General features: G+C 42.5%; 1 protein-coding gene across 10 annotated transcripts in view; it reads right to left on the bottom strand.

Moving 5' to 3' along the window:
- Positions 1-27,889, bottom strand: part of CLASP2 (cytoplasmic linker associated protein 2) — a 216,568-nt gene that overhangs the window by 83,196 nt on the left and 105,483 nt on the right. For all 10 annotated transcript variants that reach the window (XM_025204139.1, XM_025204136.1, XM_025204140.1 and 7 more), the window contains 8 exons: positions 23,370-23,449; positions 16,660-16,752; positions 15,808-15,953; positions 12,811-12,946; positions 8,306-8,376; positions 4,660-4,719; positions 2,251-2,328; positions 1,439-1,606 (listed from right to left, as the gene is read on the bottom strand). In XM_025204139.1, coding sequence (XP_025059924.1) covers positions 1,439-1,606; positions 2,251-2,328; positions 4,660-4,719; positions 8,306-8,376; positions 12,811-12,946; positions 15,808-15,953; positions 16,660-16,752; positions 23,370-23,449 — 832 coding nt within the window. The remainder of the gene's footprint in view (positions 1-1,438; positions 1,607-2,250; positions 2,329-4,659; positions 4,720-8,305; positions 8,377-12,810; positions 12,947-15,807; positions 15,954-16,659; positions 16,753-23,369; positions 23,450-27,889) is intronic.

Raw genomic sequence — 27,889 nt, 5'->3', positions numbered from 1 at the left:
TGGTGGTTGTCAGGGTGGGTGGGGGGGGGGGGGGGGGGGCGGCGGCGGCGCCCGGGCCGGGCAGGCCCTGCTGTTGTTGGAGGAACATTTTTGACAGGAACCAAGGGCAGAGAAACATTAATTTTCTACATTTTTGGGGGGCTTCGCGGGCCAGATAGAATGGCTTCGCGGGCCAGATCTGGCCTGTGGGCCGTATTTTGCCCATCCCTGCCTTAGACCAACACAGCTACATTCTACGCCCCTGTTTCAAACAGGAACTTGTCTGTAATGCTATGTCTCTTGGTGCCCCAGCATCCCAAAGTCCTCAGCTCTCCCACCCTCCTGCTCCCTGTGAGAGCAGCAGCTGTGCTGGGGGCCTTGCTGCTCCCATCAGAGCAGCAGAGACTGGTGAAGCTGCCCCCACAGGTGTCAGAGAGCTGCCTCTGTTGCGAGGTCTGCCCAAAAAGCTGCTGCTGAGAGCAGCAGATTAAAGTAGCAACTGCCAGCTAATCACTGACAGCCTGATCTGGGGTGGTGACTAATGCTCTAGGCAGGGGGCTCTGAATGTGTATTCAAGGACTCAGGCACCAATAGGAGTGCATACAACAGAAAATATACAAGGCTGTACAAGCCTGTTGAGATCCTGCATACACAGGACATTAGCTTGCAATGGACTTTATGTCAGTGTGGATACACTGTTATTGGTAACTTAGCTAGCTTTAATTTAGCTATCTTTCTGTGTTGAGCAGAAATGCCCACAGAATTCGGAGAGTTTTTGTACTTATTCTGAAGCATCTAGAGTCAGGGGTGGGCAAAATGTGGCCCGTGGGCTGGATGTGGCTTGCCAGGCCATTCTATCCAGCCTGTCGGGCCCCTAAAAAATGTAGAAAATTAATATTTATCTGCCCCTGGCTGCCTGTCATGCGGCCCTTGATGACTTGCCAAAACTCGGTAAGCAGCCCTCCACCCGAAATAATTGCCCACCCCCGATCTAAGCACTGCCTGATGTATCACGGCAATGCCACACTTTTGCATGTTTCACAATCTGTCTTAAACCAAATGGAAGGAAGTAGCACTTAGTCTCTTTCTTAATATGTTTTCATTGTTCCATATCTTAGGTAAGTGATACACTTACTGCTTTACTGTGAAAATGATTGTTTGGCTTGCTAACTTCAATGATCCTTCAATGTAATACAGTGCACATATTCAGAAATTATTCACGAGCAAAGTGCTAAACTACAATTAACTTCTGCCTTTAGCTTCTACTGTGCCATGCTAACTGCAAAGGGTCAATATTAACTTCATTTTAACCAACAGAATTACTACACAGAAACAGAAAACTGGTATATAATAGAAAAGTTCATCATTAAACCTGAGTGAACATGTGAACTGCACATAAACAAGCAACAAAGCAAAAATGTTGCCTTTTCAGGCTGATGATCACTTAAGTGACCCTTACTTGAGGCTCTCCTGTGAGCTGGAGGATGACCTGTCTGATTGAGGAAGAGATGCTATGCTGCCAGAATTCTTCAAGTAAGTCTGTAGACTTCTCTGATAGGATGGCTCAAGGGAATTGTACAGAGCTTCTGCTTCACTAGGGAAGTGATTTCTAAGACCTAGATAAGCTCTGAAAGCAAAAGAAACAATAGGTATAATTGTTATGCAGTTATGACTAATAAGAGAGGAGGCAGGAGAAAAGAGGACAAGTAGGTAATGCAACAAAAAGGGAAAAAAATCAGGGTAAGTATATGCTCTCTAAATATATTTGCTATCCAGGTTGTAGAGGCATTCAGCACAAGCCTGAACTCATTTTTTCAAAATCATTTTATCTACCCATGTCCACTCTGAGAAATTCTTTACATACTCTTGCTGATATAGGTCTTGTTGTCCATAAAAAACCCCCACAAGTATGGGAGAGGAAGATGAATAACTTTCTGGCATACTTGTTCACAAAGAGAATGTTAATTGTTCAATGATTCTACTAATCAAGTAGGAGGAACAATTCAATAGCAATACTAACCTGCATTACTCAAATTTGTTAAGGTCCTTAGATTCTAAAAACAACTCTCTTCCTATGTTTTATTAAAGTGGGTAGGAAACTTTGAAATGGAGAAACACACTCATTCAAGGTCATTAAAATAATCAACTAATCAAATTTTAACCCAGTGATTAACAGCTGAATACTTCAAGAACATTACAGTAACTAAATCTCTCCATTACATCAAAATACCTATGCTTTCAATCGAAGTTAAAAGCCGAGTCAAAACTTACTTTCTTGCCTCCACTCGTGCCTCAGCATCAGCATCATGGATTCCCTTCTTGATCGTTTCAACCAAGACAGCTGCATGCCTAGAAGACAAACAGTCCTCATATTACCTTTTACTGCTACATATTTAGCTAAAAAATAGATAACTTTTAACCTGTTAATTAAAGTTTCTCCAAGCCATCTGGCAGCCTAGAGGCTCTCTCAGGCTGTATCAGGTGCTAGTTATTTCTTATTCACAAAGTGAAATCTGTCTAATCTGTAAAATTAGAGTTTATTGGTATAAACAGGTACAGCATCTTAGAAAAAAACCTTTAATTTTAAAACACATTAGACATGGCAAAACTTTTGCTATGCCAAAGAATGATAGAAGACAGACTTCCCTGTATTTTGGGATACAGTCAAATTGCCTGATTTGATCCTAAAAAAATAAATTTGGGGATCAACCAGGTCACAAACAAAAACATATACCAATGGCCTGATAATGATTATTTACTCAACACACAACAGAGTAGCGAGAAACAAAGAATTGTCATTGCCTGCAAAATATCCTTACAAGATTAGGAAAAAATGATATTACATTTAAGGTACTTGGCTGGGATTAAGGACACTGGGTTTAATTCCCTACAAACATTTTCTATACCATATCTCACAATGCATAAGTCAAGGTTTGAACCCCCCAAATTTACCCTTAAATTTCCACCTTGATTTATACACCATATCTGGGCTCTAGGGAAGTTGGATCAGGCTCCTGGGAGCTTGGGCAGCACCCGGATCACTGCCTAGCCCGCTGGCAGCTCACCCCTGCCTCCCTCCCAGCTCCGCCCATGGTGTGAAGCAGCCCTTTCCTGGGCAGAACCAGGCTTCTTGCCAGCCACAGCAGGCTGCTGAAGGAAGAAGTGGCGAGGGGCCCAATCCTGCTTTCAGTGGAGCCTGCCCGCTCCCCACCCCCACAGCGGGCTGCATAGCCCCTGAGCTGCAGGAGGGGGCAGTCCTTCCCTCCATGTTTGTGGCGTCTCCCAGGCCCAGGCAGGGGGCTGCCAGTGGGATGAGTGGTGCCCGAGCTCCCAGGGGCCTGATCCAACTTCCCTGGAGCCTGCCAGCAGAGCCCAATCTTTTTTTTTGCGACAAAGATCAAAAGCAAGGATGAAGATGCAGAAACTTCCAATGTCAAGGATCCATACAGTGAACAAATTACTCATTTGGAATATTTGACAAGTGGATCATTATAAAATGTGGGCTGACTCAATACACTGAATATATAAAAAACCCTAACTTTTTAAATCAAAGGTTGGGGTCGACTTATACACTGTGTTGACTTATACACCGTGACAAATGGGAATTCCCGTTTCAGAAGGGAAGGAAAGGAATAAATATATTAATAATTGTGACATTCCGATAACAATGTGCCATGTCAATACATATCTAAAGAGGTTTTAAACCCAATCCTAAAACCATGTAAACAAAGTGCATTGATCATTATCAACACTAATACATAATAAAATACTGGCGATGGCAAAAAAAAAAATCACAAACTAGTATCTACTTATCAGCAGTTTTCAACCCTTTTTCATTTGTGGATCACTTTGGAAATTTCGAATGGAGGCTGGACCCCTTTGAATTGCAAGTGAGGGTACTCATATACTTCTGATTGATCAGAGTCATCTTTCGTGGACCCCTCACACAGCCTACAGACCTCTAGGGGTCCACAGGCCACAGGTTAAAAGTGATTGAGGTAACTGGGATGTAGTCTTTTCTTCTCTGATTGTGCATTATTGAGGACATGGACATGCATTACATTTCTAGTGACAGAAGTGCCTTTTTCTCCTGCTAGAGATGAGGAGAGTACAGGTGCTCCTGCAGTTTCTCCAGCAGGAAATATGCTGAATCTGGGAAAAGATCTTGTCTAGGGTCATGCAGGAATGAAAGCCTGTATGCTTCCACTTTTTCACTCCTTCCTTTCCCACTATGAATATACCTATCATTGCATTATTTTTCAGACAAACAGATCCAGGTCCATCTACTAAATTCTTATAAAATACCTGTTTATCTTTTAAAGATAATTATTTAAAATAATAATTTGTTTTGCATAACATGACTGATAAGAGAAACAACACAATTTAAGATAGTTTTTACCCATAAAGCAAACCTGTTAACTCATATACAACATTCTAAATTCCAATGCGTGTTTAAAATGCATGTTTAAACAGCATTAAAAAAAAAAAAAAAAGACAGTTTATAATTTTAACAGATTGTTAATTGTGGCGATGGCCTAAATACTGCTACCACACTCTGCATAACTCTTATTTCAGACTTTGGCCATCTGTTCTAACTACAGAACTCAAAATAAAGATTCTTGTTTTCAAATTTATTAACAAGTTTCACAGATGAGGAACATGCATGCTCTGTGCCCGTACCTTTCCAAAGAATGTGTTTGCCACTCTTGCAATAACAGGTCTAAAAATTCAAAAGAGCGCCTGAGAGAAAAAGCAAAAGAAAAAAAGGTCAAAACACAATAATGCTCTACTGGGCTGAAATAATAACCATCTTCTTCTCCCTGTGGGTAAATAAACATATGTAATAATAAATAATTACATGTAATACAGAATACTTAGCTAAACAATTTTCTAATATACCATACTTACCTGAATCTAAGATGACCCCCCCCAATAATCAGGTTCTATAAATGGAAAAATTATAAATTTGTTACAATTTTCCAGGCACAGAATCTAACTAATGGAGGGTCATCTTGAATTTGTCCCCTCCACTACTGCAGTGGGAAAAGTAGTGCAGGGGAGTGGGCAGGTGGCTGGGGGTGGGGTGTGCAATTCCCTTTGTCTTCTGTTCCTCAAAACTTCCTGCAGCCTGCTCACCCCCATCACCACCACTCTCTGCAGTCTCTGCCCCTTCCCCGCCTTACTGTCAAACAGCTGTGGCTCCATACCCTCCGGGGTCACATGGAAGCATGGCCTCTACCCAGCCACACAGCAGTATCACAGGACTTGAGGTGCGCTGCAGTTTCAATGCAGTCTGTGCCCCATGAGAGCTGGAGCTAGAGTTGCGCCAGACCATGGGTGTGGGGGAGATGGCTGCTATTAGTCTGACTCTGGTCCTGACCTGAAATCCAGTAAGAGGGGCTTTTTTCCCCCCATGCTGAATGGGGAAAAACCTCGTGTTGGGTTTGAGTAAATAGGGTAATGTTACTAAACTTGTATACAAATGGTAAAATACAAACTGAACACACAAAGTAACAAATCACACTGCATTTTAAAAGTTTAAAAGGTTTAATCTGATTGCCTGCTGTTCAACTAATGACATCAAATGCATCTATTTTAATATGTTTACCATATAACATGGAACAGGAAAATATAATTTGCAAACTGTATAAACAAACAATTTTTCAAAATTACATAAATCCAATTTGAATAAACATGCATAAATTATTACTATATAAATAGTTTATACACTTTTAATGTGTATATATCCATGTTTCCAAGCCTTTTTTGACCCAGGGTACTCAGAAAATACCAGCTCTTAACTTTAACTCAGTTTTTGACTACAGAAAATAACTGAGCAAGCCTTCTGTCACAAGGACCTCTGAAAAGACCACAACAGGTCAGGATGCTTTTGAAACTCTGGATTCCTATTCGAAAACTTTGGGATTATTTTGTGAATCACGTATAGGTGTTTGCACATCTAACGGTGTTAATAGTGCATGGACAGCTTTGGTCACCCTTAGAAGCATCTCATGGACACCTAGAGTGCCACAGCATCCTGACTGAGCATCTCTGAGTCAGGATCTTGACATATTTAACTGGTCAAGATGGGCCTATAATAACCCTAAGTAACTGCTAGACCTTAGTTCCATAAATCTTGTTTTCCATGTTTGTACTTTTATTTGTCATTACTCACTCTGTCCTATAAATGAAAATATAAGCCCCCTGGCTGCAGAGCACTAGGGGTACATGCTCACGCCATATTCTGGGGCACTCCAGAAAACAGGATATTTGCACCGGTATATGCACATGGCATGCCACATTTTGTAGCACTGCAAATTCCCTTCAGATCCTTGGCACTTCAAATGAATGCCTCTCCATACCCTAAGACAGGGGTGGCCAACTTGCAGCACATGTGCCATGGGCAACCAGCACAGTGGCAGATAGGGCAGGGAGCAGAAGTCAGTGCACTAGATCAGCCAGGAAAAGGGATTCAGAGTGGCACTTGGGGAGAGTGCTGGGCTAATTTGTTGCATGCCTAGCAAAAACACTGGCCTCCACTCCCTTAAGAGACAGTAAACCCTGTCTTGGAAATCACCTTTTGTAACAGTCTGCAGGTAGCTGGTTTCTAAAAAAAACTTGAGAATCTAACGCCCAAAACACCCAAGACACATTTTAGTGTCCCCTTCATGGCCTCTTATCAGCTCCTGAAGGGCACATTTCATTACCGCATTCACTCAAATACTCCGAATTGCTGTAAAACTGAGGAGGAAAACTTTTTATGATTTAGAGCTGGCTCCTCCCCCATAAATAACTTCTCTGCTCCTATGCATAACTTTGTGAAAGCAGTGGTACACGACACAAAAGTTACACAAATTTTCACTACTTCAGTGTGTTCTGAAATAAAGAAACAAAAACTGCTCAGAGTATCATTAATTTTAGCTTACTTTTGCTTGGCAAAGATTATGGGAGAAACCATGGGACCCTTGTAGATTCTTCCCCACCTCCAGTCTCAAACACTGCATTTTCCCTTCTGGATTGCATATGGAAGATCACATTTACTGGCAAATTTGCTTCCTTTATATTTTAATGACAACTCCAATTCTGAGGATGACTGGCTTAGCCTACTGAAGCCAGGGGTTTTTGTGGTTCACGCTGGTCCACAAGTTAAAGATTTTTCACATATCTAAAAGTCATTTTTAATAATTTACTAGAGGGGTGGGCAAAGTATGGCCTGTGGGCCAGATCCAGCCTGCCAATAGATTCTATCCAGCCTAAGGCTGCCCCAGTGGCACTCCACATGGGGCTAAGCTGCACCTGCTCCTGCCCAAGGCAGCCTAAGCCATGCTCCCAGCCAGACCTGTCCTGTGCCTGCCAACAGCACAGCCCTAGCCCCAGCTAGTGCACATAGCTTCCTGGCAGGACTGCCCCTACTGCAGCTGCCTGGGTACTGGTTGGCTCCCCTTGTCTCCAGCAGCTCTTCCTCCTCCTGACCAGTACGCAGGGCTCTGACTCCAGCTCCTGGATGCCTTCCACCCACTTTGCCCATCTGGCATGATGAGCAGCTACCTGCAGACAGATGGGAGTTGAAGCCCCAAGCACTGGGGCAGGAGCTGCCCAGCTGCAGCTTCACTCCCACCTGAAGTGGCAGGAGGAGCTGCTGGAGGCAGGGGGAGCCAAGCAGTACCTGGGGGCTGCAGCACCAGTTCTACCTGGAAGTTGTGTGCTGGCTGGGGCTGTTGGTGGGCGCAGGCAGAAGGACAACATGGGATGCCCTAGGCAGGAGCAGGCAGGGCTCAGCCCCACATGGGGCACCACAGGAACAGCCATGGGCCAGAATTGCGGTGGGGGGGTGGGCCTCATGGTGGAATGCACCTGCACTGTACTGCCCCAGCAAGCTATGCTGTATGCACCACCCTGTATCTCACCCCGACAGCCAAGTCCCAGGACCTAGTATGTGGTCATCCCCCCCTCCCAACACACTTGCATCCCTCACACACATACCCTAACCCCTTCACACAATATACAAGAGTAAGACTTTATTCTAGGCTATTATGTAATCACTCCATATCCACAACTCAAAAAACAAATTTCAAAGAATATTTTTGTCCTGATCTTTAAAATTAAAATACAGTAGATTACTCTTTAGTATATGATTTGTTTATCATCTATAATTTCTTTAAATGATATCTTCTGAAAGATTTTATGCATGAGGCCCTCAATAACTCACCAAAAGTCATTAAGTGGCCTTCCAAGTGAAATAACTGCCCACCTCTGCTCTACTGGCATAATTAAAAAACATACAAACGAACTGTTTTAGTAAGGCTGCTGTTTATAAAACACTCACCTTCTAACAGCAACTGATTTTGAAGTGCAGTTACTTGTTATTAAAGGTATGAGTCTAGGCACATGGGTATGCTGGAAAAACAACAAAAGAAAAGCTTTATGCAAGTCAGTCAATGCCAAACACATGCATGAACTATCTTGTGTTAATTAGCTCAATTATAGTAAATAACTTTAAAAAAAACCCTGAATCTAACATGAAACAGGCTAATAATTTTTAACATATGGGTAAAAAATGGACTTTTAATTAAGATATAAAAAGCTACTGAAAATCAATACCACAACCTTGTGATCATACACAACACTGGCTAAACAAAATTAACCTCTGAAGGCCCAAGCACATCATACATTTTCTATCAGGAATCCCACATCGATGTTTCAGTTACATTTCAGATGTATACCACTCACCACAATAAATGAAACAGAATTTAGGCATATAAATTTAACATTAGAGCAGAAAAGCAGATGAAGGGAATTGTGGAACACTGAAAATCATTTTACAACTATCACAATAGATAGTTGCTATTAAAAGAGTAAATTCATCTTGTTGCCAAGAAAACAAGTGAAGAAATACAAATGAATACAAGTATATAAGAAGAAAAACAAAACACAAACACACACACGAAGAAACAAAAGCAATTCCTCAGGTAAAAGGAAATTAACTTATGAAACCAGTTTGAAAGAATCTACGGAACTTCCTGTTTCTATTCACGGGAACAAGAAAATAAGTCTGAATTAACCTTTAAAGTGGATTAGTAAGCCGACAATAAAACCTTGCATAGACAATTATTCGGGATCAAAGTGACCATAATTCAGTTCATTTTGGAAGTGAATTAAGGTTGCTTTAAGTCACTATTTGCATATTCTTACTCAGAATTAATGTGGTTAAAATGATAAACTTTAAAATTCACACCGTTAGTTAATTTGCATTGACTTTTCTGATAGTGTCCAAAAAAAGCCCTAAGGCAGTTCCCAATTGAAAATTAGGAAACAGAGCATAACAAGCAAGTTGCTGTAAATAATAAAGATGTTGGGGGCTTTAACTGCATGATTAGCAAGCCCAGAGTATTCTGTGCACCCTTTTCTCCACAGCTTGCCACTGTAGCATGAACATGCAAAACAACTGAAGCAGCAGGGTTCCAATCAGTTTTCAGCGCACTGCCTACTCGCAGCGTTAAAAAGAAATAAACAAAGACAACTGACTCGTTTTATTTGTAATTTATTAACACTGACAATTAAAAATTCTCTCTCTCTCAATACTATTATAATTTGTAGTGTTTTCCATAATTTTTTATATATGTAATTTGATCAATTCATAAAGCATGTAGTAATGAGAGACTACAGAAGATGAAGCAGTGTTTTTAAATAGCAGTCCTTATTTTCTACTATTGGATGTCTGAAGTTATGTACACTATAACAAACCTCTGAAAAACACTTCACAGAAAAAGTCTGAAATGTAATTAGAATTTTTTTAATAAGAAAAACCCATGGGATGTTAGCTTAGGACTTAAACATGTTTTAATCACTTCCAAGACTGCCCTTCTTCAACTTGAAAGTTGCACCCATCATGTGCTTCTTCACAAGTAGTAATCCTAATCACTGGAGGCAGTGCTCAAATACCAGAGCTGAATCACATCTCCCTGCTGCTAAAAAAGCTCTCTCATACAGCTGGCCCCTTTTCATGACCTGCCTCTAACAGTTTCCAATTCAATTCAATAATTCAGGAGTTGGCAATCTTTTTCTGGCACAGGCCATGCTTTGTGATCCAGTACTCTGCCACAGGCTGCAAGTCTCCACCTACTCTCTCTCCCCCCACACTCAGGACACACAGCTGCTTGCATTGACCCTTGCTGCTGATCTCCATCTCCACTGCATCAAGAAGTGCAGACATGGCAGAGCAACAGGCTCCACAGAAGACAGAAATCCTGCAGATGGGATGGACATAGGGTGGCCATTAGTCAGGACTGTCCTTGTTTTAAACCCTTTCTCCCGTTTCTAAATGAGGTACAGACTGCAAAAAGTCCTATTTTTCGGTTCATTGGTAGAAACGCATGTCAAAGGATTTCTAACACTTAAAAAAAAATTACAGCCATAGCTGTATCATAGATTTGCCCCAAAACCAACTTGCCTTTATGGTTCCACGTGCAGCATGCATAGATATTACCCCAAATCAAATTTATCCCTGTGGTGTTTGGTCTCTATTTGTAGCATGAAGCTGTGTTCGGTTTGGCCATTTTCTTATCTGTATGTATTACAGTCTTTTATACTTTTAGGATGTAACTGGAAGATAATCAAATGAGATACTTAGCACCTATCCACTGTCTGCCTGTATCGGAGAAATCAACTCCTCTATAGTAGAGATTTTCAACCTTTTTTCACTTGCAAACCCCTAAAACGAAGGTGCAGACCCCTTTGCATTGTAAATGTGGGTATTCACATACTTTTGACTGATCATAATCATCTTTTACAGGCCCCTTAGACACAGTCTGCAGACACCCAGGGGTGTTCGGACCACAACATGAAAACCACTGCTCTATAGAAAGGCACCTGAGACAAATGGCTTATCACAGCCAGAAGAATGCCAGGTGTTTCAGGATCCCCAAAAATTGCTGAAGGATTTTAGTGACTCCTGAATAATTAGTATAATGATAATAAGGGGGCTGACTTACAGGTTTTTTAAGATATCATTTTAGGATATCATTTTTTCCAAACTGCAGATGGGTCCAAGGCCCCACCAGCCAGGGCTGGTAGAACCAGCAAGAAGGCTAATCTCTAAAAACATGTGCAAGGCTCGCAGAAGTTCTAGGGTGTAGCCCAGGGGCAGGCAACTATTTTGGGCAGAGGGCCACTTACCCAGTTCTGGCAGACTGTCAAGGGCCACATGGGTAGCCCTGCCCCTTGACAGGTGCCCCGCCCCCTGGTCACCATCTTGGGACCAATGTCCCAGGGCCAGCACTGGTGGGCCCCAAAGCGGGGCACAGGCTGGCAAGGGTCTGTGGAGCCGGGCTGGACTGCACCAGCAGGGAGAGGGGAAGCTGGCCCAGCTCCATAGAACCCCTGCTGGCCGAGATCCCGTGCTCCTGCCACCCTGCTCTGGGCCCCACCAGTGCTGGCCCCAGGACACCGGTGCAGGCCCTGTGCTCCCGCTGGCTCCTGCACCTACTCACACCCAGTGTCCCCAGGCCTGCGGTACAGGCGGGGGGCAACGCATAGCCCCAACCCCTTGCTCACTGGCAGGGAAGAAGCTGGTGCTGAACGTAGGGAAAAGCGGCCCCTCACCTGCCCCGTGGCCGGCGCTCCCTGATGCAGGTGTTTGCAGCCCACATGGGCTGCCTGCTAGCTCCTTCCCGGCCTGGGGTCCTCCCCTGCCCTTCCCCCCACCCCTCGCCCTTACCTGAGGTTCTGGCGCTGCCGGCGCAGCCACATGCTCCCAGGCCAGAAGCCCCTACTGGGGCTTCCAGCAGGGGGTTGGGGGGGCACACGCGGGGCAGGGCTGGGGGGCCCCTGCTGTCGTGGCAGTCCACTGGGCTTCCTCTGGGTCCTACTGCCCTTGGTTCCTGTCATTTTTGACAGGAACCAATGACAGATCAATATTAATTTTCTAAATTTTTTAGGGGCCCCGCAGGCCGGATAGAATGGCCTTGCGGGCTGTATTTTGCCCACCCCTGGTGTAGCCAGATAAGAGGGTAGGAAACTTATCTTTTTCTTAATATCTTCTAACCTATTGTCAGTTTTGTTTTTTTGCTGTTTTGTCTCCTTACTGCTTCGCTGTGGAAAGAGCAGATTTAGGGCAAGTGATATTCCAGGCTAGCCTTTTCGATGGAAAGGGTAGGGAGGGGAGCTTAAAACTTCTTCCATAACCCAAAGGGGAGGCCACCTGGAGTTGGCAGCTTCAGTATTAAGGGCAAAGGAGCTGAAGCTTCTGAAGAAAAGGAGTTATCCCAAAGCAACCTTGGTCTTTTTCTTGGGATAAGAAGCAGTACAGCAGGGAGAAACTTGGGGTACTGGGGGTACCCTGCAAATGGGTTTATGTGGATAAAATTGTAACTTAAAACAGAAAGTACAAGTTATTTTCTTAATGGATAGCAAGGGTCAGTTTTTTACATTTACAGCACAGGCCAAAAAAAAATCTTTATTATTACTCTGATTACAAATATATCCACGATTTACCATTCTTAAAAAAAGTACCAAAGCCCTTAAAGTCATCAGCAAAAAAAATCTACCTTCTCCTCTTATACTTCCTTGCCAATCTTTTACCACAGTAATAATGATGGTGGTGATAACTGATAACACAACATTTTTGACCTCCTGTCAAAAGTGATTTGCCTAGGAATGAACTAACATTTTAGTCTTTAAGTAAACAGAAAGAAAGAAAGAAAGAAACAGAAGAGCACAAAAATCTGGTTTATAAATGGAAAAACTAAGACGACATCTTTTCTAAAACCAACTAACTAAAGTTATTTTTATCAAGACTATCCAAAAAAAATACCATTATAGATGAATACTTACACGAATAATGAATCTGATTGCTGCACACCCAGAAGTTGCCATGACTTTGGCGCTGTTGGGGACCAGATTAAAAAGAGTAGGCACAATGGCTTCAGCGCCATGGTCAAACTTGTTTCCCAAAACTGTTGAAAGATGGCTATTTAGAAAATTAAATAGAAGTGGTTAATAAAAGCTTCATACCCTAAAAAGAAATTTAAATTTAATTACATATTAAAGCTGAATCAATCAAAAGGACGGCTGTTATAGTACATAATTTTTTGATTTTCAAATACGTAAATAGCTTCTTAAGCAGAAAAGACTGATAGAATTCAATGATACCCATGTTCACCCTACAGGCAAATTGATAATTAAATGCTCATAGCTAATTTTCCCTGTAAGCCTTATTTTATATGAAATTCTATTTAAAATTGCCATGTTGAAAAAACAGAAGTTTGCATCCTGTTATTTAGATCACACCATTGTATTTTTGACTATTAGTCTTCCATGATAGTATAAACTCAATGACATTTAAACGTATTATTAAAATTTAAATCTAAATATAATTTAATGCTTATCCTGCATGACAACTACAATCTCTTCCCCACTCAATTATTTATTCATGATTCTGACCATCAGTGCAGAGAATGTAATAATTTCCATACTCATTGCAATTTAACTCTCCATGGTTTGGAGCAGGGATTTCACCAATGAAGAGCATATGCAAATTGCATACTAAGCAAAAGATTAAAATAGGAAGAGAAAGAAAATGAGATTATGGACAGGGAGAAAGACACTCTATTTTCTGGCAGAAGTCTGGATTATTTTTAAAGTTTCCAATAGGAAAAAACTCTATTTCTCTTTCTGCATCTTTCAGGACTACCACAAACAAAACATTTGATCGCTGAAGTGTGATGCGATTAAATTCCTCATTTCATTTCTATCTTTAAGAAAAGCATCAGTCTAGGCTAAGCTGACAAAATTTAAGTCTTAGTTTCTGATAGTGTTACAGAACAAAATTAGTAGTTAAGCTGAAATCACGTGCCAAGCACTAAGCAGTAAAAGCTTTCAGGGTTGGACTCTAGGTTTATAAGCAAATAGAAGTTACTGAAGTTTGTGTTAAAATTGAGCTGTAGATCAACACTTCGGTTATCAAGAGAATTACAATGTGTAATTCAAATGATGGCAGACTTATTCTTCCAAGAATGACTAAATTTTGTGAACATTTTTATTACAGTTCTCTCCTGTACAGAAACTAATAAAATGTTTCTCCAAAGTTAAGTGATAACTCAACAGATGAAAATCACTCAAACTTTCATCTGTTAATCAAAGCATTTTGACATGAGGGGAAATCCGAAAGCCAGATCTTTTCAATGACATACTGTACTATTTAATGGTATGCTAAGGTCAGTATTTCAAATGTTTCTTTGTTAACAAACACTGTTTCTTTAATTTATGCAGAACTTGTATAAGGACATGTCAAAGTGAGTCAGCCACTGATAATATAAAAAAAATTAAGAATGAAATCTGACTGATCGAGTACCTCTGTAACAAAGAAAACTCCAAATGAAATGCATGAGGACATGAAAGTAATACTGGGGAATGATACCTCTTGACATGTCAAAATAATAAAAATAAAAAAACCTGGGCATTTGAATTTAAATAAACGAGAATAAAAACTAAAAAATAAGCCGAGTAAGGGTAACTCACAGAGGTTACCCATGAAAATAAGTTGATACAATCCAGGAGATGGTAATGAGGGACAGAAGATTAACAATGAAGCATATAGCTGAGAGAGGGGACATCAGCACTGGATTGGGCTATCTTCATTGATGGCTAAGCTATAAAAAGGTTCCAGCAAGGTAAGTGCCCAAAATATTGAGCAACCTGACATTTGCACATGGGGGAAAGGGGAAAAGCTTCAACCAAACACCCAAGAATTCATGAGCAGGATGACAACTCAAGATGAAAGATGGTCCTGAAAGAAACAGCAAATCGCAGTCTCCATCTACCAAGTATTTCAAGATGAAGGCATCGGTCAGTAAAACATCAATCACAAGTTTTTTGGGATAGCAGAAAGGTGATCGTGACTGATTAATAGATAAGAAATGAGGAGAACTATGCTAGTAAATGGTTATGCTTGCAAGAAGCCAACAAAAAACAAGAACCACGGAGCCAAGGACTTACTACTGCTTCTCCAGGACAATGCATTACCACACAAACAGTAAGTTGCAATGACTGTACCAACCAATTATGGCTTTCAACAGCTTCCCTAACTAGCCTAATAACTAGTTTTGGCTCCTTCAGGACTCCTCCCCAACTTGTAGAAAAACTGTACGTGAAGGGTTTCAATGATGATGAGGTGACTACAGAGGTCAAGTTGTTCTGGACTAGCTGAACAAGGATTTGGCAAGGCAGGCATCACCAAACTGCAGATGTGCTGGACCAAGTGCACTGAAGACAAGGGGGACTATACTGAAAACAAACAGAATTGAACTTAAACGGCTTTTGTCTCTTTGGCAGACTAGTAACTTTGTGAACTCTTGTCAAAGTATTATCCAAATATAAAGCATAGACATTATTATTATCCACAGGAAATTCAAACTACAAGCTAATATGAATATTTCTGAAGTAAAGAGTTATACCTTTTTAATATGTGTTTGCATAGTCCCATGCTTAGTTCACAATGCATTTATGTAACTTTTCAAAAGAGTTTTAAGTAAATGGCTAATTGTACAAAGAATATTTTGCTTACAAAAATATTTCCAAGCCCTAATACATAAACTTTTCAAGCTGATTATTGTCTCAGGATAAAACATATCTTTAATGCTGTGGAATATGTATATACTAAACCTTAACTAACATGCATTGTCTGCAGCTTTAGAACATGACTTCACTCCCAAACAAGTAACGTGCACAACAGTTAAACACAGATAATCTCCAGTGCCCTGTAAAATTCTGCTTTTTTAATACTAAACTAACTAGCCACTTAATAAATAAATATGCATAAGCTGTACTTACGCTACGGTAATGCACGCTTCTCTAACAACTTGCGATCTGAGATCCTTAGCTGACAGTTTAAAAGCACCATCCAACAATCGTAAATGCTGGAAAAAGCCGTCATACTGTGCAGCTCCAGCAACAAGCAGTGACCGCACTTTCTTAAGCTATAACAAAAGAAAAAGTTAGATGTGAATATATACATAATTTACATCATCATGTCCATGCATATATCTAGCTTTTTAAGAGTTGAAGTGTTGACTACACACACTAATTATGTTTCAATGATAAATTAATCTAATTTTTTTTAAACCTCACCGTAAAATGTAGCTTAGCTTGCAGAAGATGCAAGTTACCCCAATCCAACAATATTAACTTCAAAAGGTAATAGAGGATGTAGATGAAAAATTAATGGCATTCCTCTACAAAGAAGAAACACTGCTAAAATCAGAACTTTAAATCGTATACTTTTAAATGGTAGCTTTATTTGTTTCTCAGACCTCAATCTTTATATACATATGTGTGGCTGTATATACGCAAAGATCTGTATGCACATTAATCTAGAAACCTGTATACATACAAAATTTAGTGTTGCTGGTGCAAATTCTCAATGTTACAAAGGTGCTAAATTTACCAAGTGCATGTGCAAGTATCTCTAGCTGCAAAGCAAGTATACATATCTGGGCTGCACATAAGATCAGTCAAATGCAAATTGGGATGTAAAAGAGGTCTTCCACATACAGAAAATATAGGTCAACTCAGCCTCTTCAGCCTATCTAGCATGAAAGCTGCTCGAATTGTCTGAGAAAACTCTTTCAAAATATTTTTTCTTAAAATGGTATAAAAAATAAACAAACTGAATGTAAAACATACTGCAATGGTTCGTTGATCCCAGTCATGCTTGTCATCTGAGAGAATTTCCCTGATTTTGTTTAACGTTTCTTCAAGTTCTCGACTGGAATAGATCTGCAACAAACCAAATGAGCCAGATGCTTAATATTTGAAAGTTTATCTGAGAAAAGTGATAATACTTTAGGGTTTAAAAAGTAACAACAAAAACAAAATCTTGAAAAGAAACAACTAAGAAAAAAAGTCACATCTAAAACATTTTTTTTAGGACATATATTTGAATAAGAACAGAACTATTTGGAGTAGAGGAGAAAGGGTATGAAAGAGATTTTTCACAAGTTTGAAAAGGGCTCTTTTTGTGTTCTCAGAAAAGTAAAAAAATTTGAACGCTCAACATTTTTTTTTAACAAGAATTCTTGTTTTCTAGCCAATCTTAATAATCACAGCAATTCATATAAAATGCATCAGCAGTCCTTTTGTAAGGCATGGAACAGACAAAAGTTCACATCTTAAGAGGAACAAGAATTAGGAATGAAAAATAATACACTAACAAGTTGTTAGTAAGAAGGGGGGAGGTAAGGATACATACTGACATGCATGTCATTCCCAGAAACCACGTGTCTGATTTACTCTGACACTTCAAAAGCAATTCCAAATTTAATAATAAAATATAGTAGAAAATGACAAATCTTCCATAACCTTTATTTAAAAAAAAGTTTTCACTTAAAAGTTTTCACTTTTACTTAATATTTCAAATTAAACATTTTCTGATTGGAAAGGCTCAATACATAACATTACATCAACCAAATATGTCCCAAATAGCTCTTACTAGATGTTTTGTATACAGATATATGATTTTAAATGGTTACAGTCTTATGAAAAGAGATCTTATGCTCAGGTAATCAAGATAATTTGTCCCATGACCTATTATATCATAAGGTTCCCACCTGCCATGAACAACTGGACCTGTCTCCTCACTGACTCCCAATTTGGCTCCAATGCTTCTGTCAGTAACAAGGAGCCCTCTACCATACAAGTTGAAACCAAGCAAGAAGATCTTTATGTGCACTGAAGCTACATTTATAAAATAAAAATGTCTATGAATTCTCTTGAAAACCAAATAAGTACACTTGGCTCAGTTTCTACACCCCACAGAAATCTAAGTATACTTCTGATATAACAGCTGCACTGAGGCTAGCGCTCTATTCTTGTTCACAGCACACAAATGTGTTTGATGCAGTTTCACAGGAAGAGAATCTCCTGAATAAAAATTAGCAAATTCTAATTCATTCTTCATAAATGTTCATCTCTTTCATTAGGGGTCAGAAAGGCAAGAGCTATTAACTCATTCCAGAGTTCAACAATTAACCAATATATAAAGACTTGATAAGACAATACAAGTGGAACACCCTCCCCCACCCTTCCCAATCCTCATTGTTCCTTCTTCCTATAAGGTCAAAGATGAGATTGGGTGGCGAGCTGAGAAACATGTGCATTAAGCAGTGTACAATTTATTATCCATGTGACTTAATTCTATGCTTTGAAGTTCTTTAAAAATCATTTTCTACCTAAACACCCAGACTGGTATTTAAAACAAAAAAATGTAAAGAATTGGTCTTCTGTTCTTTTCTGTATAGTAAATAAATTAAGATAGCACTTTAATGTACTTCTTTAAAATTATGCACATAGTAGTGTATACTGAAATTTTAGAAAGCCTACTCAAGAAATGGTTCTAGTCAAAACACTCCTATTAATAAGTAACATGTCTTGTGTTATTTATAGTATCACAATGCCTACAAAGCAGTCATCAAGCAGAGCCCTGCTAAGTAGTATATTTTACTATATGGCTACATTATCCACACAAGCACAACACAACTTATCTTCATACTCTGTTCAAACAAAGTGTCTCCAAACTGAGAAGGTGCAAGACCTTCACTCTCTTCAGAGAAACTCTCTCAGGAATGATTTAACCCTGGTTGTCCCCTGTGGTGGGCCAATAGAGGATGCTCCTGTGCTGAGCCACCCACCTCATTGCACCCGACCACCTTCCAGTCTCTGAGTGCCTCCCATGGGGCACCTCACGTCTAGCTGACCTCCCTCCTGGAGCATACCCGCTAGCCTGGGGGTAGTGCCGCCACCACCCAAGGTCTGGTCTGATCCTGGCACTGTGTCCCCTGGGAAACACAGGCATCGTAGTCCTTGAGGGTACTTGACCCACTTCAAGAACTTGGGGTGCTTCCCTCAGTCTGAAGCACAAACAGTGGTCTCCCAAGGCCAAAGCCAAACCAAGGGGACCCCAAGGCATAAACTACACCCACTCCCAATAAGTCTCCCATGCTAGGTACAAAGAACTTTATTGGTTACAAGGAGTAAGTTTGGAATAGGATACAGGGTTGAGCAGTATCAGAGAAATCCCACAGAGCAAACAGGGTGGCTGTAGGGTAGCCTTTGATCATGCATCTGAGTTACTGCAAGCTATACATCTAGTTAGATCTCAGGTAGCTTACTCACAAGTATCATCCAGAGGCAGGTGGAGATTCCCTCTGGAGGCAGGCAGTTAATTGATCATGAGTTTCAAGAAAGAGAGCAAGTTTCAGATGGTCCAGTTCTTCTTTCTGAGTTTTCATCATGACTACTCCCCCTCCTCCTGGGCAGTCCTTAACTTACATAGCCCTTATGACCTCATTTACCTGGTCCAATGGAGGCCAGCACCTGTTGGCTACCAGCCAACCAATCTGAAATGCTGGTTTGCTGGGCGGACTGGCAGGGTCTCTAAAACAATAGGGAGCCCAAGCTCCTCACCCAGGTATGAAATGCCAGTCACACAGGCAGAGGGAGCAGGTTTCCCCCCTGCCTCAGGAATGTATACAACTCAGGGTACCTAAAGAGATAGGATGTCTGCCATCTGCAGGGCCCATGTTAACCAAATTGTCACAGAGCAGAGTTTTTGGGGAGAGAGAGAGGTGGTATTCTGCCACATCCCCCAATTAATTTTCCCCTGGAGCAGCGATTTTTCAGTTTCTCCTGGGAGAAAAATCCTGAACATCTGTACGCTCTGCTTTTCCCAGGAGAAACGGAATGTTTGTATATGGCCTTAGTCACTGAAAACCTCTATGTTTTAGTTGGTCCAACTGTGAAAGGCGATTAATAAGATCGTCCTTTGCACATGTGTATTTATTAAAGCATCTTGCAAAAAAGGGGCAAATATTACTATCTACTTTCAAGTACAGAGATTTTATATGATACATGCGAGAGTCACTGTTGTGTAGCAGTGAACACATGGGTCTACCATCTTAGAAACCAGGATTCTATCCTCAGCTATGCTACAGACTTCACTATCAATTTACAAACTTTGTTCTCGAGTTACTCACCATACACTGGATAATAGACCTGTGCACTGTAGGTCAAATAGGCAGTGTAATGGGAATGTAATAAACTTAATTTAACCAGATCCTGAAACTGCCATGCTTATATTTTACAGAAAATATTTTCAGTTCTTTCACTTCCATGAGCTTTGGTAATAGATTATTCCCTGATTTTAAAATAAATTAACTTCCTAAAAATGTTACTATTCTTGCTCCAGAAAATGTACTTTTATACAAGCCAACATAAGACTTGACACTAACTTTGAAATGCAATGAAATTTTTCTCTGCTTTCTTTCTGAAAATTTGGAAAAGGATCTCAGAAAAAAAATCTAGCCATTTGAAGGCCTTAATCCTAAAAAGTTTGAAAAAAGACAATGATTTTCTCTTTTTGTTTGGATTCAAGGGCAGTGTGTGAAAAAACTGATCCTATTAGAAAAAGGAGAGACTGCTTCCACTCTGAACAATAAGACAGCACACCACTGCAACAGCTGTCCTTAAGTTCCAAAAAAACGAAGGCATCAATGTTCTGAAATAATGAAAGGTCTCCGATGCATAAAATAAATAGCAATATGTTCTTTCTAAATTGAAACCACCAGTAGAGGGCAACATTCTAATGTGCACAAAATGGTTTAATAAAAAGAAAAAAAATGCAAAAATAAAAGCAGCTAAATACAACTGCCTGGACATTATTACTTTAAGAAAGGATACATCTCACACTGGAGACAGAGGAGCTAAAGGAAAACAATAAAAATGATGGGGCAATGAGTAACACACAAAAAATATGAAAAATGGTTGAAGGAACTAGGTTTGCTTTATCTGGGAAAAGAGATCACACACAAGGAAGGCATCAGAATAGTTTTCTAATATATAAATGGCTGTTATGAAGAGGACTAGCAAACTGTTCGTCAAAAATGCCATGGGGAGGACGAGGGAGGCAGCGGGAATGGAGCCCAGCTTCTGGTCCTGTGCCCCCTCTCCCCCCGTCCAGCCCCCTCCCCTCCGCCATGATGGGCCAGACCCAGTTCCCCCCCCATCCCCTGGTATGGTGGGCCTGACCCTGTTCCGCCCCTCTCCCCTCCCTAACACAGTGGGTCTGACCCCGTTGCCCCTCACCCCTTATGCCACCGCCACCTCCAAGGAGCAAGGGGGCAGGGGGAAGCTTGCCCCACCATCCCCCTGTGGCAGCACCCCATGCTGCCAACAGACAGACAGACAGACACTTCCATATATATAGAATGATGATCAACGATTTCTCAGATACCTAAGCAGAACAAGTAGTAATTGGTTTATATTTCAGAAAGAAAAATTTTATAAAAACCTTATCTATAGGGAAGTTTAACAGGAATAGGTTACAATGCTGTGGAAGGCCCATCATTAGGTGCTTCTAAGAATGGGTTAGACGAATGATGCTCAACCATTTCCCCCCCCCATGGGCTGGATAGACAGTACCCCGCAGTGTGGGCTGGATCCAGCCAGTAGTTCCCATCCAGCACCTGGGGAAGGTGTGGTAGGCACCATTCAGCCACATGGAATGGGACAAGGGGCAACCCTGCACCAAGCTAGCCCCACAGGGGTAGAGGGTATGGCCTGGTCTTAACACAGCTCCGTGCAGGTTGGGGAAGAAGGAGGAGTAGTGGGTATGGCTTGGCCACTGGGGAGAGAAGAGGGAGAGAAGGGAATATGGTCCAGCCCCAAGCAGGAAGCAGGCATGGCTCAGCCCCATGGGGGTAAAGTGGGGGAGCAGCTTGGCTCTGATGGGCCATGTGGGGCTTGGGGTTTGGGTATTTGGCAGGGCAGAGATGGTGGTCATATTAATGGTCACTGCTCCTCCACCGCCAAACTTGCCAACCCAGGAGCAGCCCCGTGGGCTGGATGCCAAAGCTCCACAGGATGCATTTGGCCCCCAGGCCAGTCTAGACAACATCTATTACATATAACCTAGCTGTAGTTAAGTCTCATCTTGGAGCAGTGAGAAAAGAAAGGAAGCTAGACTTCCCATTGAGGTCCATTCCAGTCCCATATTTCTAAGATATATTGCTTGTACTGTGTCCACTGAAATGAACAATATATCGCACAAGCACAGAATGAAATGGCACTGGGCCCTAACCTATCCACAAAATAGTCTAACAATTAGACAACTTTTCTTGCGACTCTCTGCAAGAGAATTTCCTTTGCCTTCAGAATAACCCTGTTAATTTTCAGGTCAAACAAATTTTCCAATACTAATTTACCAGAAAGCTAAAATAGGGTTATGTAACAGAGGCTGGCTCTGTAATGATGCTTTCCTAGAGAAGAATATAATGCTTTATGTAGATACTGGAGTGTACTCAAAGTTCTCTAGAGAAAACAGATCCAAATATATGAAAAAAAGAAATTGAACTTTAAAAGCATTTCATGGCTACAACATCACTAAGATGGTCAGTCACAAGAGACCGGGTTATAAAATTAACTCTAACTTATCACCTGTTCAGCCATCCAAATTCATCTAGCTGCTAGCAGATTTATATATTCCAGTCACTCGTGAGCAAGATATATTGGTCTGTCTGAATTTTAACAAGGAGTGCTTTTAAGACAATGCATAAATCAATCTATACAGTGCATCTGCCTGGCCATATAGTGCTTAATAATTTGCTAGACCAGGGAAAGGAAGATTTTTTTGTTTCTATTTTGGAGGTACAAGGGAAAAGTATGATTCAGAAAAACAGAAAAAATTGAAGAGAAAGGGATTTCTTCTGCATTTTACTTCTAGTCTTTCTACCGATAATCAGAATATGAGATATAATTAAAATGCAAAGATGATTTTATTCAGTCTTCAACCTGGCTTTTTCAGTTCAAGGTTAGGCAACTATTTGGATCCTAGTAGGGTGGTCTGGATGAGCAGAGGTTTTATTTCCCACTTCATGAAAAATCAGAATAATGTGAGAATGCCATGTGTTGCTAGGGAACAGTGGGAACTCAACAGTTCATCTAGTTTACGCCTTGAGTGAATACTTTATAAAGCCATGCACAGAGGGCATGTGTTGCTACCTTAGGTTCATTTACTTTTCTAGTCCTGTAAAATTGCCTGATTTTCATCACATACATCGATTTAAGATTGAATCCTTTAAAACAGTAGTGCTCAACTTTTTGCCTGGCAGGCTAGATTGGCAGTGGGTCAGATTCAGGTGATGTTCCCGATCCAGCGCCTGGGGTAGGCATAGCCAGCACCAGTTTTTTTTATACTCAGCAAATTTTTCAGTTATCTATTTCCTAAAAACAATGTTTAAAATATTTAATAAGAAGTTTGTAAACAGACATTATTGGAAACAAAACTAAACACTTATAACATTATTCCTGAACATAAGGGAACATTAAGGACAAGGTCTTACCTGTACTGTAGGTACATCTGTAAATGCCTTAATAAAATCATCCTCATCAACAGCTCCAGCTCCTCCATCTTTGGATGCACCTACATAAGTTTTACAAAAACCTGATTATTAAATTATGTTTCATAAATTTTTAGTCAAAGGTTTTCCAACTGAAAGAAATTCAAACAACATTTAACACAATGATGGTGTAATCTCTGTTACCTGGTAGGATATTATCAGAGAGTTATAACATACAATGCAGCTGATTAAAAACGGAATTGTAATCATGTAGGAAATGTCAACATTTTGATACCTGATTTCACCCTGATTCTGCCACATGTCAAGGCAAGTGTCAAAACATCAATTCTTAAAAGAACCAAAAAAAGTCATAAGCAGTTTCAATTTAGAAATGTCAAAATGAAATAAAATGTTTAGATTTTCTCAAACTAAAGTGTTTTATTTCAACTTGTCGACTGAAACTATAACCACGGATTTTACCTTTTTACCAAAGGCAAACGCGGATTTCTCATTTTACAAGAGAAACCCGTGGGGATTTTACCATTTTACAGTGAGCTCCCTGCAGGCTGGCAGAGTTCCAGGCTGCAGGGAGTGGGAGGAAGGCAGTGAGAAGTGGGTGCCACGTGCACATATATGCGCATGGCCCCAGGCAGCCTACAGAGCAGCTCCAGTGGGTAAGTGAGGGGCAGGGGGCGAGAAGAGGGGGATTGAGGCCCCTGTAGGGAAGGAGCTGGGCAGGGCTGGTGCTGCTGCCTAAGCGGGTGGGGCTTGGGGCCACAATGCATGGGGTGCAAGGCCCCAGAGGGAAGCAGAATGGGGCTGTGAATGGCTCATCCAGGGGAGGGGCAGCTCTTGCACACTCCCAGGGGGGTAGGGGAGACCTGTGACCCCCAGATTTGTGTGAGGCAGGCGCAGGCTGGAGGCTTGAGATCCCGCCCTGCTTCCTGCCCCTGGGGCCTCCACAGCCCTGCGGGCATGACCCAGCACAGCTGGGGACAACGGGGCCGCGTGGGGATGTCTTTGCCACTGCAAGCTCCCCGCCTGCTGCCCTGGTGACACCCCTTGCTCATTCCACTGCTTTGAGGGGTGCATCCCTGTGCCACAGCCCTCATGCACAGGAAGTGTGTTGCCAGGGCAGCGAGGGGTGAGCAGCGGTGAGGAGGTTGTCGATGCCAGCTCCTCTGCTCCTTGCCATGCTAGGTTGCACCTGCTGGGCTGTGGAGGCCGCGGGGGAGGGAAGCAGGGCAGAGCTGGCAGTGGCAGCAAGCCTACTGCTCCCTGCTGCCGTTTCCCTCCCCCGCAGCCTCCACAGCCCGGTGGGTGCCACCCAGCATGGCAGGGAGCAGAGGAGCTGTGCAGAGAACCTCTGCGCCACTGCTCACCCTGCGCTGCCCTGGCAATGCACCTCCTATGTGTGGGGCTGTGCCCCTCAAAGCAGTGGCATGAGCAAGAGGTGTCTCGCCAGGGCAGTTGGGCAGCTTGCAGCAGCGAAGAGATCCCCACGCTGCCCCACTGTCTTTGTGCTGTGCCAGGATGCGCCCACAGGGCTGTGGAGGTCCTGGGGCAGGAAGCAGGGTGACAGCTTTAGCCCACAGACTGCGCTTACCTCGTGCACAAGTCTGGGGGCAGCAGGTCCCCGCTGCCCCTCAGGAGTGCACACGGTGGCATGGAAGTAGGCATCTCCCTCCCCCACTCAAGCCCACAGCAGGGGAGAGCAGGGGCAGGGGGCTGAAGACCCGGGTCCATAGCCCTGGCAGCTGGAGGCCCTGTCTGGCAGGGCTGGGAGAGGATGTGGGAGCTGTGAGTGAGAGGCATGAGCAGGGCTAGGGAGGGGTTGTGGGGGGCCTTTAATTTTAATCACTGATTTGGGGGAAGGGGGGGGGTTATCAGAGAATCTGTGATATTTTAGCAGAGAATTTGCAATTTTTTTAATCAGGGAAAGCTAAGATCCCTGTAGATCACCATGTAGAGTAAGTTTATCAGAAGTATGCCACAGAGCTTTTATTTCTTTAGAAGTGACAAATAACTACCTACCTTTTAAATATAGGTAGGTAATTAAATTAATAGGGGTACACCAATAAAGATTTTTCATGCCAATACCAATGGCCAATAATTAATGAGCCATATCAGTCAATACCAGTCCAATTGTCAATATGCAGCCTGGCAACTTGGAAAGCAGCATCTGGCTAATAAATATGTGGGGGGGGGGGAGATATGGGGAAGGAAGATCGTGGCTCCCATGCTGAGGCAGGGAGTGGAGCTCGAGCAAAAGCAGGAGCAAGGTGCAGGATGGAGCCACAAGCGGCTCATCCAAGGGGTGGCTCCTGTCATTGTGAGCACCCCCAGGGGAGGTATAGGGGGCACCTGTCCCTTGGATTTATGTGTGGGGTGAGGGCGGGTTGCCACAGCCCACTTAGGGCCGGGGATGGTGCTGGGCTCTTCCCAACAGGGGATGCTGGACTGGAGCTGCGCTCAGGGTAGGCAGTGGCAGCACTGGGAGGGAGACTAGAGCGAATTTTGGGGTGGCTATAGCCCCCCGCCCCAGCACTGCTGCTACCCACCCCAACAACTCCTGGTTGTAAGCATGCTGCAACTGCACACATGCTCGTGGCATTTATCAGCAACATTACCAGCCACATCAGCCAAAAGAAAGCCAATTACTGTTAATATTAATTTCCCTTTTACCAGCGTCAATATGATATGGGCCGATATATCGGTGCAACTCCAGTAGTTAAAGTGCCAGGAATTTAATTTAGATGCTACATTTTATTTATTGACTTCTGATTCAAGAGCAAACTGGATGCTTATCTCGCTCAAGAGCAAACTGGATGCTTATCTTGCTGGGATCCTATGACCCCAGCTGACTTCCTGCCCTTTGGGCAGGGGTCTGGACTCGATGATCTTCCGAGGTCCCTTCCAGCCGTAATGTCTATGAAATCTATGTCTATGAGATGCGCATCTCATGTGCTGTTCCTCACTTATAACCCTGGCTTATAAAACCCAAGGTATCCAGTTCTCATGGGTACAGGGTGATCTTGCTGAATCACATGATTTTTTCTTTGACTTTTTCTCAATCACTCATAAGACAACCTGTCCAAGAGTGTCTTTTTTGTTTAGAACTAGTGCAGGAGAGACTGGGATTAGCAGTTTCCCATTCAAGCCTGGAATCAAGATGTCTTTCAACTCTATTGGAAGCATGACAAGGGAGGAAAAGCTGATGAAATTCACTGTGACCTTCATGACCAATTATGCTGAGAGAGCTTTCATTAAGGTATAGTTTAAAACCACATTCTCGGAAAGCAATATTCTGCTTTTCCTGAAAGATCAAGACTGTCCATGATTAGAAAGAATTCGATGAGGTTAATACATACTTGACAAACACTTCAAAACTATCTTCAAGTTCACTTGGAGATTTGAGAAAAATTTCTACTGGGGGGGTGGGGGGGGAGGATACTTATTTTGATGAACCAAAGCCAGCATGCAGGTAAGAATCACAATGCTTCTGGTACACTATGTGACTGGTATTTGGATCAAGGGGTAATAAATTCCTGAAGTGAGTGAAACTTCTTCAGTTATTTGTTTTCCTGTCCTACACTGATTTTACTGGCCTCCCCCCTGGCAAATAAAGACAAAATAGAAGCGGGAGCTCTAGAGTTGCCAAAAAGCTACATTTTTTTTATCTTGTCTTTAACTTGTGCATTTAACAGAGACTGGAACATGAGTGAGTTATCTCCCTAAAACACAATATAAGAATATAAAATTTCAGGCACTGTAGTCAGTGCATCACAGGATAGAACAGGGGTGGGCAAAATACAACCTGTGAAGCAATTTTGTCCAGTCTACAATGGGTCCCTTGGCCCAAGTGGCATTGGGGCACCCCCGTCCCCAGCTCACTCTGGGATGCCTGTGCGGTGGTGGCAGACCCCAGTCCCACCGGCTCAACATGGGGCTTAATAACAGTGCAGAACAGTGGCAAGGAGGCAGCAGCAGTGGTGGGAGCCCCAGTAAAGGTGCTGCATCTAGGAGCTGCACAGGCATCCAGGGATGAGCTGCAGACTGGCAAGGGATGGGGATTCCCCAATGCTGCCCAAATCCCTCAGCCCTGGCCACTGTTTCCAAGTGCATGGCAGGGAATGGAGCTGCTGCTGGGACCATCTCCCTCCCTTCCCTGCCTGTGGGCTACACGCCCTGGGGTCAGTAGGAGGGAGCCTAAATTTCCCTGTCCCCACATGGGGTATGGCTATCAGCAGTGACACATGGCCATACCCCTACCCCTGACTCCCCTCCTTTGCCTCCTCCACAGGGCTTGCAGCAGTGACAGTGCAGGGCTAGGCCCAGGGCAGAGCTGCGATCCACTCCTTGCACACCCATGCCCACAGAACCCACACCTGTCACAAGGGCGTGCAGAGAGTAGATCACGGCTCTCACCTGGCCCTAGCACTGTCACTGCCCTGCAACCCCACCCTGTGATCCCAGCCTCACCCGTGAATGCAGGGCTTTTCTTTTCTTTCTCTCTTTTTTTT

The sequence above is a fragment of the Alligator sinensis genome, unplaced genomic scaffold (genome assembly GCF_000455745.1).
Source record: "Alligator sinensis unplaced genomic scaffold, ASM45574v1 scaffold1118_1, whole genome shotgun sequence".
Classification (NCBI taxonomy): Eukaryota; Metazoa; Chordata; order Crocodylia; family Alligatoridae; genus Alligator; species Alligator sinensis.
The sequence above is the reverse complement of the archived record's forward strand: the minus strand, read 5'-3'. Positions and strand labels throughout refer to the sequence as shown.